Genomic DNA, 15,507 nt, shown 5'->3' on the forward strand with positions numbered 1-15,507 from the left:
TGGAGACCCCAAAATTGGGGGGGGGGGGGAGTTGGGAGGTGCCGCCCCCCAGTTTGTGCTTGGGGGGGGGGTCCCCAATTCCTCCCCCCCCCCCCGTACCCCAATAAAGGTGTCCCCCCAAATTGGGGGTCTCGAGGGGGCGTGTCCATCCTTTAATTCCTGGGGGGGGGGGGGGGGTGGGGGGTTGGGGGTCCCCCCGAATTCCCAACGAATTGGGGTGGGGGGAGGGGAGGGGGGAGGCTCCCCTCTGTTTGTTTTGGTTCTCCCCCCCCCCCCCGTCCGCCCCCTGATGACGTCAGACCCGCCCCCTCAGTGACGTCACTGCGGGGAGGGGGGGCCGGGGGGATTTTTGGGGGGCCCTGGGGAAGGGGTGGGGGGGAAATTCCCGGAATTCCAAGGCCCTGATTGCCGGGAATGGGGAGGGGGGGGGGGGGGGGGGGGCCACAGTTCCAAATCCCACCCCCACCCCTCCCCCACAAACGGCGGGAGGGGCCCGGAAATGCGGGGGGGGGGTCCCAGGGGGGGTCCCCAACACCCACAGGAGGTCCCCAAGTGTTTGGGTCCTTTTCTCTCCTTCCCCCCCCCCCCCCAAATTTTGGGGTCTGTTCCCTAAGGTGACCCCAATATAGGGGGGGCTCAGCCCCACCCCGGGGGTCCCAGATATTTGGGGGTGGGGTCCCTGTTACCCTCCGAAATCGGGGGTCTCGCACATTGGGGAGGGGGTGGGGGTCTCCTTCTTCTTCCCCCCTCCCCAAATTAAGACCCCGATACCCCGGGGGGGTCTTTTTCCCCCCCAAATTGGGGCTCTCACCCCTCCAATGGGGACCCAACCCCCCCCTCGGGGCTCCCTTCCCCCCCAGCCGGGGGTCGCACCCCTCCGATGGGGACCCCATGACCCCGGGGGGACCCTCGGGGGTCTCTTCCCCGCCGCCCCCCGCCCAGGGTGTGGCCGGGGGGGCGTGGCCGAGGCGCGGTGGGGCGTGGCCGGGGGGGCGTGGCCTGGCGGGGGGCGTGGCCTGCGGGCGGATTATGTCAACCCCGCGGCAGCCGCAGCCCCGAGCTGGGAGCGGCAGGAGCAGGTACGGCCCGGGGGGCTCCGGGGGGGATTTTGGGAGGGTCTCGGGGGTCTCCGCCATTGCGAGGGACGCCGCAGACCCCGGAGGTTCCGGGCCGGGGGGCGCCGAGGGCGAGGAGCGGCTCGGGGGGGATCCCGGGGGGCTGCTTTGAGGGGATGGGGAGGGGGGAAAGGTGGGGCTGGGGGGGGGTTTAGGGGGTCTGGGGGCGTTATTGGGGGGTGGGAGGGAGTGACGATGGGGTTGGGGGTTTAAAGAAGGGGCTGGGAGGGGGTTAAAGTGGGGCTGGGGGCTTTGGGAGGGGTCTATGGGGTCTCTATGGGGCTGAGGCAGAAGGAAAGAGGGGCTGGGGGTGTCCATAGGGGGCTGGGAGAGGTAAAGATGGGGCTGGGGGCTTCTGGGGTTTGGGGAGGGGGTCTCTGGGGTGGTTATATGGGGCTGGGCAGAGGTGTGGGAGGGTCCGTATAGGGCTGGGGAGGGTAGAGGTGGCTCTATAGGGTCTCTGTGGGGTTGGGCCAGGTGGGTCGGGGGGCTTCTGAGAGGGTTATAGGGTGTTTATATGGGGCTGGGCAGAGGTAAAGGGGGGTCTGTAGGGTCTGGGGGGGGCTGGGCAGAGGTAAAGGGGGGTCTGTAGGGTCTGGGGGGGGCTGGGCAGAGGTAAAGAGGGGTCTATAGGGTCTGGGGGGGGCTGGGCAGAGGTAAAGGGGGGGTCTATAGGGTCTGGGGGGGGCTGGGCAGAGGTAAAGGGGGGTCTATAGGGTCTGGGGGGGGCTGGGCAGAGGTAAAGGGGGGTCTATAGGGTCTGGGGGGGGCTGGGCACAGGTAAAGGGGGGGTCTATAGGGTCTTTGGGGGGGCTGGGCAGAGGTAAAGGGGGGTCTATAGGGTCTGGGGGGGCTGGGCAGAGGTAAAGGGGGGTCTATAGGGTCTGGGGGGGGCTGGGTGTGAGCTCCAGGTGGGTCTCAAGGTGCTCCGTGGGGCTGGGCAGAGGCACAGGTGGTTCCATAGGGGATCTATAGGGTCGGACCAGAGGATACAGGTGGTTCCATAGGGCCCGGCCGAGGGGCGCGGGTGCTTCCATAGGGTCGGACCGGGGGGCACAGGTGGCTCTATAGGGGCTCCATAGGGTCGGACCGGGGGGCACAGGTGGCTCTATAGGGGCTCCATAGGGTCGGACCGGGGGGCACAGGTGGCTCTATAGGGGCTCCATAGGGTCGGACCGGGGGGCACAGGTGGCTCTATAGGGTCGGGCCGAGGGAAAGGGGGGGTTTGGGGCCGGCTGGGGGGCTGGGATTGAGGGACAGCTGAGGCTGGGGGGGGTCTGTGGGGCTGGGCGGGGGGAAAGGCGGCCCTATAGGAGCTCTATAGGGGGCTGGGCGGGGGGAAAGCGGCTCTGTGGGGAGGGGGCTCCTTCCCCAGGCGGGAGGAGCGGCGGGGCCGGGGCTGGGGGTCCTGGGGGGGCTCTGGAGGGTCGGGGACGAATTTAGGGGAGGCCCTGGGGGGGTTTCGGGGCGTCGGGATTGAAGGAAAGGGATCCTGGGGGGGCCCCGAGGCGGCGGCGCTGCCTTGGGGAGGGGGCTCGGGGGTCTTTTGGGGGCAGACACCGAGTGGGGAGGGGGAGTCAAGGGGGCTCTGGGACCTTGTTTTTTGGGGCGGTTTGGGGGGGTTTTGGGGTCTCCATAGGGCCCAGGAGCTCATGGGGGGAGGGGCTGTGGGGACAGGGATTTTGGGGGGGGGGGGGGTTCTATCGGGTCCCCAACAGCCGCGGGGGGTCCCTGTGGGGTCCCTATGGGGTCTCTGTAGGGTCTCTGTAGGGTCCTTGGCGTCCAACAGATGGGTGGGGTCGGCGGGGGGGGGGGGGAGCGGCCCCTTCAACCCCGCGCGCCCCCCCCGCCCCCCCTGAGGGACCCTCGCGGCCGGGGGGGGGCCCGGGTGGGGTCGAGGGGGGGTCCCGGGTGGGGAGGGGGGGGGGAGGGGCGGCCCCGGGGCTCCCCCCCCTCATTTCCCTACAGGTGCCCGGGCCCGCCCCTCCCCCGCGCGCATCACCTGGGGCCGGGGGGGGGGAATTTGGGGTTTTTTTTGGGGGCGGGTCCGCGCGCTCGGGACCCCCGGGTGGGGATGGGGGATGAAGGGGGAGGGGGGGGCACCCCAGGGCCGTCCCAGCGCCCTCCCCCAGGAATTTGGGGTCAACAAGGGGCCCCTTGTTCGCGCCGGGGCCGCCCCCGCTTCCGGCCGGGCGGGGCCGGGGGCGGGGGGGGGCCCGGGGGGGTCCCGGGGATGCCCAAATCCTCCCGGGGGATCCCAAATTCTTCCGGGGGGGTTCTCAGATCCTTCCGGGGTGGGGGGGGGGGGTCCCCGGATTCTCGGCTCCTCCCGGGAAGGGCGGGACCAGCAGCGCCTGGAGCCTCCCGGGGGTGGGGGGGAACAGCCCGGGGGTTTTTTGGGGGGGGGGGGGGGGAGTCCCCGGACCCCCCGGGGGAGGTTGGGGAGTGAGGAGGGGGTCAGGGGGTCCCCAGCCGCACACGAGGGGGGTGTGGGGGGGTTGAGGGGATCCCCGGCTGCGCGCGGGGGGTTTGGGGGGGGTCCCCAGACCTCTGTGCCCCCCCCCGGGATGTGTTGGGGGTCCCAGACCCCCATGGGGGGGGTTTAGGGGGGGGTTTAGGGGGGGTTTGGGGGTCCCGGCCCCGCGGGCGCTGTCCCAGCCCCGTCCCTGTCCGTGGTGCTGAACTGGGGGTGGGGGGGGGGGCGGGGCCGGCTGGCTGAGCTGGGGGGGGGGGTCCGCGGGGGGGGGGGGTCGCTCGCCAAGGTGACAGGGTCCCCTCATTAGGCGTTGCCATGGAAACGGGCGCATCCGCGGGGGGGGGGGGGGGGGGGGGAGGGGGACGCGGTGGCCGCCACACAATGGAGCCGGGGGTTGGGGGGTCCCGAGCTGCCGGGGGGGGGTTGAGACGAGACCCCCCTAAATCACCCCGTGCCCCCCTTCCCTCCCCCCCCCCCCCCCCGGCGCCCCCTCCCGCAGGGCCCCCGCCCCGGCCATGGCGCTGCCCCGGGGGCTCGGCCTCGTCCTGCTGCTGCTGCCGCTGCTGGGGGGGCGCAGCGCCGCCATCGTCATCCCCCCCGAGTGTGAGTGGGGGGAGGGGGGCGCCGGAATTTGGGGAGAGGGGGGGCTGTGAAAATGAGAGGGGGGGGACTCCCCCCCCCCATTCCCTGCACGGAGACCCGCGCCCCCCTGCACGAGGACGCTTCGCACCAGGACCCCCCCCCCCCCTCAGCACCCGGCATGAAGACCCCCCCCCCCCTCAATTCACAGCCTTGACCGTGGATCTCCCCCCCCCCCTTCCGCTACGGGGACCCCCCCTCAATTCATCTCCTCGCACGTGGACCCCCCCCCCCCCACATCGGAACGCCTTTTACCCCCCCCCCTTTTTTTTTGAGGGCCCCCCCGCACGAGGAACTCCCTGCACGCCCCCCCCCCCCCACCTTGCACGAGGATCCCTCCCCCTCCTCCCTCCCCCCCCGCCTCGCACGGGGGTCCCACGGGAGACCCCTCCCCACCCCGCTCACGCTGTGTCTCTCCCCCCTGTGCCCCCCCGGATGGTGCAGATTCGCTGCACGAGCGTGAGTTTGGGGGGGCCTGGGGGGGCTGGGGAGGGTCCGGGGGGGGGGGGGTCTGGGAGTGTTGGGGGGGGGGCTTTGAGGGGTGTCCGTGGGGCTGGGGGGGTCTCCGTGGTCACCCCGAGGTGCCCAGGGTGGTTTCCTGCGGGGTGCTGGGGAGGGGGTCCGGGCTCTTCAGGAGTTTTTGGGGGGGCTCCGGGGGGGTCTCGGGGGTGTCTGGCAGGGGGAGGGGGGTCCCAGCCGCTGTCCCCTCCCCCCCCCCCGCAGTCCAGCAGCCCCCCGAGCTGACGGAGCAGCCCCCGGAGCAGCTCGTGGTGTTCCCCAGCGATGACGTCGTGCTCAAGTGCGCGGCCACCGGGAACCCCCCGGTCGAGTGAGTGTCCCCCGGTGCCCCCCCCCCGTGTCCCCCGGTGTCCCCCCGTGTCCCCCCGGTCGAGTGAGTGTCCCCCGGTGCCCCCCCCCTGTGTCCCCCGGTGTCCCCCCGTGTCCCCCCGGTCGAGTGAGTGTCCCCCGGTGCCCCCCCCCGTGTCCCCCGGTGCCCCCCCCCGTGTCCCCCCGGTCGTGTGAGTGCCCCCCTCGGTGCCCCCCCCCGCTCACCGGGTGCCCCCGATGCCCCTCCCCCCATGCCCCCCGTCTCCCCCCGTGCCCTCCCGGTGCTTCCCTGCTCACCGGGTGTCCCCCCGTGTCCCCCCGTGTCCCCCCGTGTCGCCCGGTCGAGTGAGTGTCCCCCGGTGCCCCCCCGCTCACCGGGTGCCCCCCAGTGTCACCCGATGCCCCCCGGTGCCTCCCGGTGCCCCCGGTGCCGTCCCGCTCACCGGGTGCCCCCCGTGCCCTCCCGGTGCCCCCCGTGTCCCCCGTGCCCCCCCCCGGTGCCCCCCGGTTCCTCCCCGCTCACCGGGTGCCCCCCGTGTCCCCCCCGGTGCCTCCCGGTGCCCCCCGTGTCCCCCGTGCCCCCCCTGGTGCCCCCCGGTGCTGCCCCGCTCACCGGGTGCCCCCCGTGTCCCCCCCGGTGCCCCCCGTGTCCACCCCGGTGCCCCCCGGTTCCTACCCGCCCCCCGTGTCCCCCCCGGTGCCCCCCGTGTCCCCCCCGGTGCCCCCCGTGCCCCCCCCGGTGCCCCCCGGTTCCTCCCCGCTCACCGGGTGCCCCCCGTGTCCCCGCGCAGGTTCCGCTGGACGCGCGAGGACCGCCCGTTCTCGGCGGAGCTCCCGGGGGTCTCGGTGTCCCCGGGGGGGGGGACCTTGGTCATCAACGCCAGCCTGGCCGGGCGGCTGCAGGGCCGCTTCCGCTGCGCCGCCACCAACGCGCTGGGCACAGCGCTGTCCCCCGAGAGCCGCGTCATCGCCGAGAGTGAGACCCCAGCCCCAAAAACCCCCCAAAATCCCCCAAACCCCCCGTGGGGACAGCGCTGTTCCCCGAGAGCCGCGTCATTGCAGAGAGTGAGACCCCAGCCCCAAAAACCCCCCAAAATCCCCCAAACCCCCCCTGGGCACAGCGCTGTCCCCCCGAGAGCCGCGTCATCGCCGAGAGTGAGACCCCAGCCCCAAAAACCCCTAAAAATCCCCCAAACCCCCCCTGGGCACAGCGCTGTCCCCCGAGAGCCGCGTCATCGCCGAGAGTGAGACCCCAGCCCCAAAAACCCCTAAAAATCCCCCAAACCCCCCGTGGGCACAGCGCTGTCCCCCGAGAGCCGCGTCATTGCAGAGAGTGAGACCCCAGCCCCAAATCCCCTGAGCCCCCCAAATCCTGGGAACCCGACCCCGAATCCCCTGAGATCCCCAAACCCCCTGGGTTTGTGCTGTCATGACCGAGAGTGAGACCCCCGACCCCCCCCCCCAAAAAAAGCCGGGAATCCCCCCGAATCCCCCCCAAACCCCGGGACCCCCACCCCCAAACCCCCTGAGCCACTGGGACCCCCCACCCACTGGGACCCCCGGCACTCCCCGACCCCTCAGCACCCTCCAGATTCCCCCCCGGGGTGACCCCAAACCTGCCCTGGGGTCCCCTGAGCCCCCCCCCAAACCTGCCCTGGGGTCCCTTAAACCCCCCTGGGAGCCCCCAGACCCCTCGGTGTCCCCCCAGATCCCCCCAACCCCAATTTCCCTGTCACAACCCCTCACCCAAAACCCAAATCCTGGGGGGTCCCTGGCTGCTTTGGGGGGCGGGGGGGTGCCCCCAAATGTGGGGGCCATGGTTTGGAGGGGTGGGGGGACATCCCAAATATGGGGGTCCCTGGAGGTTTTGGGAGGGCGTCTCTGGCTGCTGGAGGGTCCCTGGCTGGTTTGGGGGGGCAGAGGGAGCCCCCAGCCCGGGGTTGCCTGGCTGTTTTCGGGGTTCCCCGGCGGTTTTTGGGGTGCTGCAGCCGCTGTGGTCCCCAGACACGCCGCAGTGGCCCAAGGAGAAGGTGACACCGGTGGAGGTGGAGGAGGGGGACCCCGTGGTGCTGCCCTGCGACCCCCCCAAGAGCGCCGTGCCCCCCAAGATCTACTGGCTCAACAGCCGTGAGCGAACGGGGCTGGGGAGGGGGCTCATCCTGCACCCCATTGTCCCGCTGTGCCCCCAAAATCCCCCCCCGACACCCCCAAAATCCTCCCCGACACCCCATTGAACCCCCCAAATTCACGAGACCCCCCCGTTCACCCCTATAATCCCCCCGACACTCCCAGACCCCCCCCCCCCTGCACCCCCCCTGCGTCCCAGCCACGTTTCGGGGTCCCCCTGACCTGGGGGTCAGCCTGGGGCAGGACGGGGCCGCGTTTTGGGGTCCCCCTGGATCGTGCAGAGTGCGGACCAGGCTTAGGGGCAGCTTTTGGGGACCCCGAGGCCGGTTTGGGGTCGCGTTTTGGGGTCCCCATCCCCCCTTTTCCCTGAGCAGGGATGGCGTGGGTCAGCGTGGGGCGAGTTTGGGGTCGGGTTTTGGGGACTCCCCGAGCACGGGGCCGGTTTGGGGTCGCGTTTTGGGGTCCTCTGACTCCGGGACATGTTTGGGGTCGTGTTTTGGGATCCTCTGACCCCGGGGCCGGTTTGGGATCGCGTTTTGGGGTCCCCATCCCCCCTTTTCCCTGTGCAGGCATCATGCGGGACGCGCGGCTCAGCCCGGGCCAGGATGGGGCCGGTTTGGGCTCAGGTTTTGGGGAACTCCCCGAAGCCGGGGCAGTTTTGGGGTCACTTTTTGGGGTCCGCGTGGCCCCTTTCCCGCAGGGATCGTGCACATCGCGCAGGACGCGCGGGTCAGCATGGGGCAGGACGGGTTCCTGTACTTCGCCAACGCGCAGGTCGGGGACAGCCACCCCGACTACATCTGCCACGCGCACTACCTGGGACCCCGCACCATCATCCAGAAGGAGCCCCTGGACCTGCGCGTCACCCCCAGTGAGCGCGGGGGGACCCCCGCCCCCAAATCCCGCGGGGATCCCCCCCCCACCCCCCCCCGCAGGCGCTGCTGCGGGAACCCTTCCGTTCCCTCCCCAGGGAATCCCACCCTCAAATGGAGCGGTGGGACCCCCAGAGACCGACCCCCCCCACCCAGGGACCCCCGAAACCCACCTTAAAATCATGGAGGGGGGGGTGGGACCCCCAGAGCCACCCTCGGGATCCCCAAATTCCCCAGGGGATCCCCAAAGGAGAAGCCGTGGGACCCCCTCAATTCTCTCCCCAGGGAATCCCACCCTCAAATGGAGCGGTGGGACCCCCAGAGACCCCTCCAGGGACCCCCCCAGGGACCCCCGAAACCCACCTTAAGATCACGGGGAGGGTGGGACCCCCAGAGCCGCCCCCCGAACTCCCCAAATTCCCCAGGGACCCCCCAAAAGCGCAGCTGTGGGAGCCCCCAAATCCCTGGATCCCACCTTAAAATCATGGACGGGGTGGGACCCCCAGAGCCCCCCCTGGGACCCCCCCCAGTTCCCTCCCCAGGCCTCCCCCCCTCTTAAAATTGTGGGATGGGACTCCCAGGGTCCCCCCAGGGACCTTCCAAAGACCCCTCAGTGGAGCCCCCAAATCCCTCCCCAGGGATGCCCCACCCTCCAGCACCCCCAAAACCGCCCCCCCCCACCCCAGAGAGACCCCCCCCCCCCACTTTGGGATCATCCCCCTCCCCAAAAACCCCCTGGAGACCCCACCCCCACCTGGGGAGGGGGGTTTTGGGTGGGGGTCTTTAGCCATGAGGAGCATCCCTGGGGTTGGTGGGGGGGTCCCCAGGAATTTGGGGGGGTTCTGGGGGGGTCTCTAACCCCCCTCCCCACCCCTGCAGGTAACTCGGTGCAGTCCCGGCGGCCCCGCCTGGTGGTCCCGAGGGACCCCCAACCCACCCACGTGGCGCTGAGGGGGGGGACCCTCGTCCTTGAGTGCATCGCCGAGGGGCTGTGAGTGAGGGGGGGGCTTGGGGGGTCCGGAAGGGTCCTGGGGGGTCCTGGAAGACATCAGAGAGGTCCTGGAAGGGTCCTGGGGGGTCCAGGAGGGTTCGGGGGGGAGTTCTGGGGGTCCCTGGGGTATCCCAGGGTTATCCCGGGATTATCCCGGTTTTGATCCGCACCTCCCCACCCTGGGGGTCCCTGGGGGTGTCCCGGGAGGTCTCAAAGGGTATCCCAGGGAATTCCAAGGATGATCCCGGGGTAATTCCCGACCCCCCCGCGCCCCCCCAGCCCCACGCCCTGGGTGTCCTGGCGGAGGCTGAACGGGGCTGGAGGTCCCGGGGGGTGTCCCAGGGAATTCCAGGGATTATCCCGGGATGATCCCGGTTTCTCCCGTGCCCAGCCCCACGCCCTGGGTGTCCTGGCGGAGGTTGAACGGGGCTGGGGGTCCCGGGGGGTATCCCAGGGTATCCCAGGGAATTCCAGGGATTATCCCGGGATGATCCCGGTTTCTCCCGTGCCCAGCCCCACGCCCTGGGTGTCCTGGCGGAGGTTGAACGGGCCGCTGCCGCCGGGCCGGGCCGTGCTGGACAATTTCAACAAAACGCTGCGGCTGCGGGACGTGTCCGAGGCCGATGACGGCGAGTACGAGTGCGCGGCCGAGAACGGGCACGGCACCGCCCGCCGCAGCCACCTCGTCACCGTCGAGGGTACTGGGAGGCACTGGGAGGCACTGGGATGGCACTGGGAGGCACTGGGAGAGCCGGGCGGGGCCGGTGGAGCGGGAGTTCAAGGGAGCGGGAGGCGCTGGGGCGGCACTGGGATGTACTGGGAGGCGCTGGGGCGGCACTGGGAGGCGCTGGGGCGACACTGGGAGGCACTGGGGCGGCACTGGTGATCCCGGCCGGGGGTTCCCTGACTCCCAGTACCCCCCAGCGGCCCCGTACTGGGTGCAGGAGGAACTGGGAGGCGCTGGGGCGGTACTGGGCGATACTGGGGCGGCGCTGGGATGTACTGGGGCGGCACTGGGATGCGCTGGGGCGGCACTGGGATGTACTGGGGCGGCACTGGGGATCCCGGCCGGGGTGTCCCTGACTCCCAGTACCCCCCAGCGGCCCCGTACTGGGTGCAGGAGGAACTGAGATGCGCTGGGGCGGCACTGGGCGATACTGGGGCGGCACTGGGATGTACTGGGGCGGTACTGGGAGGCGCTGGGGCGTCACTGGGGCAGTACTGGGAGGCACTGGGGCGGCACTGGGGATCCCGGCCGGGGGTTCCCTGACTCCCAGTACCCCCCAGCGGCCCCGTACTGGGTGCAGGAGGAACTGGGAGGCGCTGGGGCGGTACTGGGCGATACTGGGGCGGCACTGGGATGTCCTGGGGCGGCACTGGGGATCCCGGCCGGGGTGTCCCTGACTCCCAGTACCCCCCAGCGGCCCCGTACTGGGTGCAGGAGGAACTGGGATGCGCTGGGGCGGCACTGGGCGATACTGGGGCTGCACTGGGCGATACTGGGGCGGCACTGGGATGTCCTGGGGCGGCACTGGGCATCCCGGCCGGGGTGTCCCTGACTCCCAGTACCCCCCAGCGGCCCCGTACTGGGTGCGGCGCCCCCAGAGCGGGGTGTTCGGGCCGGGGGAGACGGCGCGGCTCGACTGCGTGGTGGGGGGCAAACCCCGGCCCCGAATCGCCTGGAGCCTCAACGGGGTCCCCCTGGAGGGTAGGGGGCTCCTGGGGGGCTGGCGAGGGGATCGGGGGGGGTCGGGGGTCCCTTGGGGGGTGCTGGGGTCTCTAACGGGTGGGGGAGGGGCTTGTGGGGGCGTTTGGGGTCCCTGGGAGGGTCCTTAGTGGGTGGGGGAGGGGGTTTGGGGGTCCCTTGAGGTGCGTTGGTGTCCCTGAAGGTTTGGGGGGGGGGTCCTTGGGGTTGTTTTGGTGTCCCCGTGGGGTTTTTGGTGTCCCGTGGGGGTTTTTGGTGTCCCCGGGTGGGTTTTTGGTGTCCCCGGGTGGGTTTTTGGTGTCCCTGGGTGGGTTTTTGGTGTTCCCGTGGGGGTTTTGGTTGTCCCTGGGTGGATTTTGGTGTCCCCGGGTGGGTTTTGGTTGTCCCTGGGTGGGTTTTGATGTCCCTGGGTGGGTTTTGGTTGTCCCCGGGTGGGTTTTTGGTGTCCCCGTGGGGGTTTTTGGTGTCCCCGTGGGGGTTTTTGGTGTCCCCGGGTGGGTTTTTGGTGTCCCCGTGGGGGTTTTTGGTGTCCCCGTGGGGGTTTTTGGTGTCCTGGGTGGGTTTTTGGTGTCCCCGGGTGGGGGTTTTTGGTGTCCCCGGGTGGATTTTTGGTGTCCCTGGGTGGGTTTTGGTGTCCCCGGGTGGGTTTTGGTGTCCCCGTGGGGGTTTTTGGTGTCCCCGGGTGGATTTTTGGTGTCCCGGGTGGGTTTTTGGTGTCCCGGGTGGGTTTTTGGTGTCCCCGGGTGGGTTTTGGTGTCCCCGTGGGGGTTTTTGGTGTCCTGGGTGGGTTTTTGGTGTCCCCGTGGGGGTTTTTGGTGTCCCCGGGTGGGTTTTTGGTGTTCCCGTGGGGGTTTTGGTGTTCCCGTGGGGGTTTTTGGTGTCCCGTGGGGGATTTTGGTGTCCCCGGGTGGATTTTGGTGTCCCCGGGTGGGTTTTTGGTGTCCCCGGGTGGGTTTTTGGTGTCCCCGTGGGGGTTTTTGGTGTCCCCGTGGGGGTTTTTGGTGTCCCCGTGGGGGTTTTTGGTGTCCCCGGGTGGGTTTTTGGTGTCCTCGGGTGGGTTTTTGGTGTCCCCGTGGGGGTTTTGGTGTCCCCGTGGGGGTTTTTGGTGTCCCCGTGGGGGTTTTTGGTGTCCCCGGGTGGGTTTTTGGTGTCCCCGTGGGGGTTTTTGGTGTCCCCGTGGGGGTTTTTGGTGTCCCCGGGTGGGTTTTGGTGTCCTCGGGTGGGTTTTTGGTGTCCCCGTGGGGGTTTTGGTGTCCCTGGATGGGTTTTTGGTGTCCTCGGGTGGGTTTTTGGTGTCCCCGGGTGGGTTTTTGGTGTCCCCGGGTGGGTTTTTGGTGTCCCCGGGTGGGTTTTTGGTGTCCCCGGGTGGATTTTTGGTGTCCCGGGTGGGTTTTTGGTGTCCCGGGTGGGTTTATGGTGTCCCCGTGGGGGTTTTTGGTGTCCCCGGGTGGATTTTGGTGTCCCTGGGTGGGTTTTTGGTGTCCCCGTGGGGGTTTTTGGTGTCCCCGTGGGGGTTTTTGGTGTCCCCGGGTGGGTTTTTGGTGTCCCCGGGTGGGTTTTTGGTGTCCCCGTGGGGGTTTTTGGTTGTCCCCGGATGGGTTTTTGATGTCCCCGAGTGGGTTTTTGGTGTCCCTGGGTGGGTTTTTGGTGTCCCCGGGTGGATTTTGGTGTCCCCGGGTGGGTTTTTGGTGTCCCGGGTGGGTTTTTGGTGTCCCCGGGTGGATTTTTGGTGTCCCCGGGTGGGTTTTTGGTGTCCTGGGTGGGTTTTTGGTGTCCCCGGGTGGATTTTTGGTGTCCCCGGTGGGTTTTTGGTGTCCCGGGTGGATTTTTGCTGTCCCCGTGGGGGTTTTTGGTGTCCCCGGGTGGATTTTTGCTGTCCCCGTGGGGGTTTTTGGTGTCCCGTGGGGGTTTTTGGTGTCCCTGGGTGGGTTTTTGGTGTCCCTGGGTGGGTTTTTGGTGTCCCCGGGTGGGTTTTTGGTGTCCCCGGGTGGGTTTTCGGTGTCCCGTGGGGGTTTTTGGTGTCCCTGGGTGGGTTTTTGGTGTCCCCGGGTGGATTTTGGTGTCCCTGGGTGGGTTTTTGGTGTCCCGAGTGTCGCTGTCCCCCCGCAGAGGTGCCGGACTCGGGCCGCCGGGTGCTGCGGGACGGGGCGCTGGTTCTGTCCCGCCTGGAGCCCAATGACTCGGTGGTGGCCCAGTGCGAGGCCACCAACAGCCACGGGCGGCTCCTGGCCAACGCCTTTGTCTACGTCGTGGGTGCGTCACCCCCTGGGGACCCCCGAGACCCTCCTGGGACCCCCCGAAAATCCACTCGCACCCCTCGGGATGCTCCAAAATCCCCGGGACCCTCCCCCAAAATCTGCTCACATCCTCTCCACCTTCCCCCCCAGGACCCTCTGGGACCCCCAAAATCTGCTCGCACCCCTCAGGATCACCCAAAACCCCCCAAAATCCGCTCATCCCCCCGGGACCCTCCTGGGAACCCCCAAATCCACTCACACCCCACAGGATCCCCCAAAATCCCCCAAGTTCCGCTCACCCCCTGCCCGGGACCCCCAAAATCCGCTCACCCCCAACCCCAGGACACCTCGGGACCCCCCCAAAAACCCAAATCCCCTCCCCCCCACCCCCCGCGTTTCCACGGTCAACCGGAGCATCCCCAGGCAGCCGTTGCCATGGCAACGGCAGGGCAAGGGGTCTGGTTTCCAAGGCAACGGCCGCGTTGCCCTGGTGGTGACGTTGCCATGGTGACAGAGTTGCCGGGGTACGGCTGTGGTACCCACTGCTGCGGCGTCTCCATGGCAACCGTGCCCCCCCTTGGCAACAGCATCCCCATGGCAACCGGCAACACCTTAGCAACCGTTCCCATGGCAACACAGCCACCACCACCCGCCTGTCACCATGGCAACCTGGCCCTCCGGTGGTTGCTATGGCAACCAGCCTTATCAGCCGGGGGTACCCGTTGCCGTGGCAACAGCAGGGATGCGCAGGGTGTGGATTTGGGGTCCTGGGGTGATCAGAGGGGGGGTTTTGGGATCCGGGGGGGTGTCCCTGGTGACCCCAACCCCCCCCCGAGCTGCGGGTGAGGATCCCAGGGTGCGGATTTGGGGGCCCGGGGAGGGATTTGGGGGCCCGGGGAGGGATTTTAATCCCCGTGGGTGATCGGGGTGGGGATTTGGGGATCCCGGGGGGGGTCCCTGACCACCCCAACCCCCCCCCCCCAGAGCTGCCGGTGAAGATCCTGACGCCGGACGAGGCCTCGTACGCGGTGGTGGAGAACCAGACGGCGTTCCTGCACTGCCGCGCCTTCGGGGCCCCCGCGCCCACCGTGGAGTGGTGAGAGACCCCCCCCCGAAGCCCCCTCCAAGTGCCCCAAATTGCCCCAAATGCCCCCTGCAAGCTCTGTTTGCCCCCTCCAGGCTGAGCCCGGCGCTGGAGCCGGCCCTGCAGGATGACCGCGCCTTCGGCTTCACCAACGGGACGCTGCGGCTGGGCCCGGCCGCGCCGGGGGACCGGGGGGTCTTCACGTGCCGCGCCCACAACGGGCACAGCAACGCCAGCGTCACCGCCCGGCTGGACGTGCGAGGTGACGGGACCCCCCGAGCCCGGCCCGGGATCCCCTGAGCCCAGCCCGGGACCCCCCGAGCCCGGCCCGGGATCCCCCCGAGCCCGGCCCGGCACCCCTCGAGCCCGGCCCGGGACCCCCTGAGCCCGGCCCGGGACCCCCCGAGCCCGGCCCGGGACCTCCTGATCAAACCCTGGGACCCCCTGAGCCCGGCCCGGGACCCCCTGAGCCCGGCCCGGGACCCCCTGAGCCCAGCCCGGGATCCCCCGAGCCCGGCCCGGGACCCCCTGAGCCCGGCCCGGGACCTCCTGATCAAACCCTGGGACCCCCCGAGCCCAGCCCGGGACCCATTGAGCCCATCCCAGGACCCTCCGAGCCCGGCCCGGCACCCCTCGAGCCCAGCCCGGGACCTCCTGAACCCCTTCTGGGACCCCCTGACCAAACCCCGGCACCCCCTGAGCCCACCTCAGGACCCCCTGAGCCCAGCCCGGGATCCCCCGAGCTCCTTCTGGGACCCCCTGCCCCCCATCCGGGACCCCCCGAGCCCCTTCTGGGACCCCCCGAGCTCCTTCTGGGACCCCCTGCCCCCCATCCGGGACCCCCCGAGCCCCTTCTGGGACCCCCTGAGCCCACCCCGGGACCCCCTGATCAAACCCCGGCACCTCCTGAGCCCACCTCAGGACCCCCTGAGCCCCTTCTGGGACCCCCTGACCCCACCTCGGGACCCCCTGATCAAACCCCCTCCTCACCCCCTTTCCCCCCCAAACCCAGCGGCCACGCGGATCGAGGTTCCCCCCCCCAGAGCTTTCCCGGACTCCCCCAAATCCCTTCTGGGACCCCCAAATCCCTTCTGGGACCCCCAAATCCCCTCCAGACCCCCCTCCTCACCCCCTTTTCCCCCCAAACCCAGCGGCCACGCGGATCGAGGTCCCCCCCCAGAGCGTCACGGCCAAGAAGGGCGAGACGGTGACGTTCACCTGCGGGGCCACCTTCGACCCCAGCCTGGTGCCCCGCGGGGTGCTCTGGCTGCGGGACGGGGACCCCGTGCTCGAGAGCCCCGACAGCGACAAGTGAGGGGGCTTTGGGGGTCCCAGGAAGGGTTTGGGGGGGTCTCTGGGGGTCCCAGGAAGGGTTTGGGGGGGGGTCTCTGGGGGTCCCAGGAAGGGTTTGGGGGTTCCAAGAAGGGTTTGGG

General features: G+C 69.9%; 1 protein-coding gene across 1 annotated transcript in view; it reads left to right on the forward strand.

Annotated features, from left to right (window-relative positions):
- Positions 1-1,029: 1,029 nt before the first annotated feature.
- The window catches only part of L1CAM (L1 cell adhesion molecule), a gene marked incomplete at both ends in the record, with an annotated part of 33,095 nt that continues 18,617 nt past the window's right edge, over positions 1,030-15,507 (forward strand). The window contains 14 exons of the mRNA XM_082300289.1: positions 1,030-1,079; positions 4,091-4,194; positions 4,675-4,689; positions 4,954-5,059; positions 5,850-6,034; positions 7,063-7,185; positions 7,886-8,056; positions 8,937-9,048; positions 9,562-9,746; positions 10,625-10,756; positions 12,863-13,006; positions 13,975-14,086; positions 14,170-14,336; positions 15,226-15,385. Of these exons, the coding sequence (XP_082156415.1) occupies positions 1,030-1,079; positions 4,091-4,194; positions 4,675-4,689; positions 4,954-5,059; positions 5,850-6,034; positions 7,063-7,185; positions 7,886-8,056; positions 8,937-9,048; positions 9,562-9,746; positions 10,625-10,756; positions 12,863-13,006; positions 13,975-14,086; positions 14,170-14,336; positions 15,226-15,385 (1,766 nt within the window). The remainder of the gene's footprint in view (positions 1,080-4,090; positions 4,195-4,674; positions 4,690-4,953; positions 5,060-5,849; positions 6,035-7,062; positions 7,186-7,885; positions 8,057-8,936; positions 9,049-9,561; positions 9,747-10,624; positions 10,757-12,862; positions 13,007-13,974; positions 14,087-14,169; positions 14,337-15,225; positions 15,386-15,507) is intronic.

This window comes from Coloeus monedula (genome assembly GCF_965178545.1).
Source record: "Coloeus monedula genome assembly, chromosome: 39".
Taxonomy (NCBI): Eukaryota; Metazoa; Chordata; class Aves; order Passeriformes; family Corvidae; genus Coloeus; species Coloeus monedula.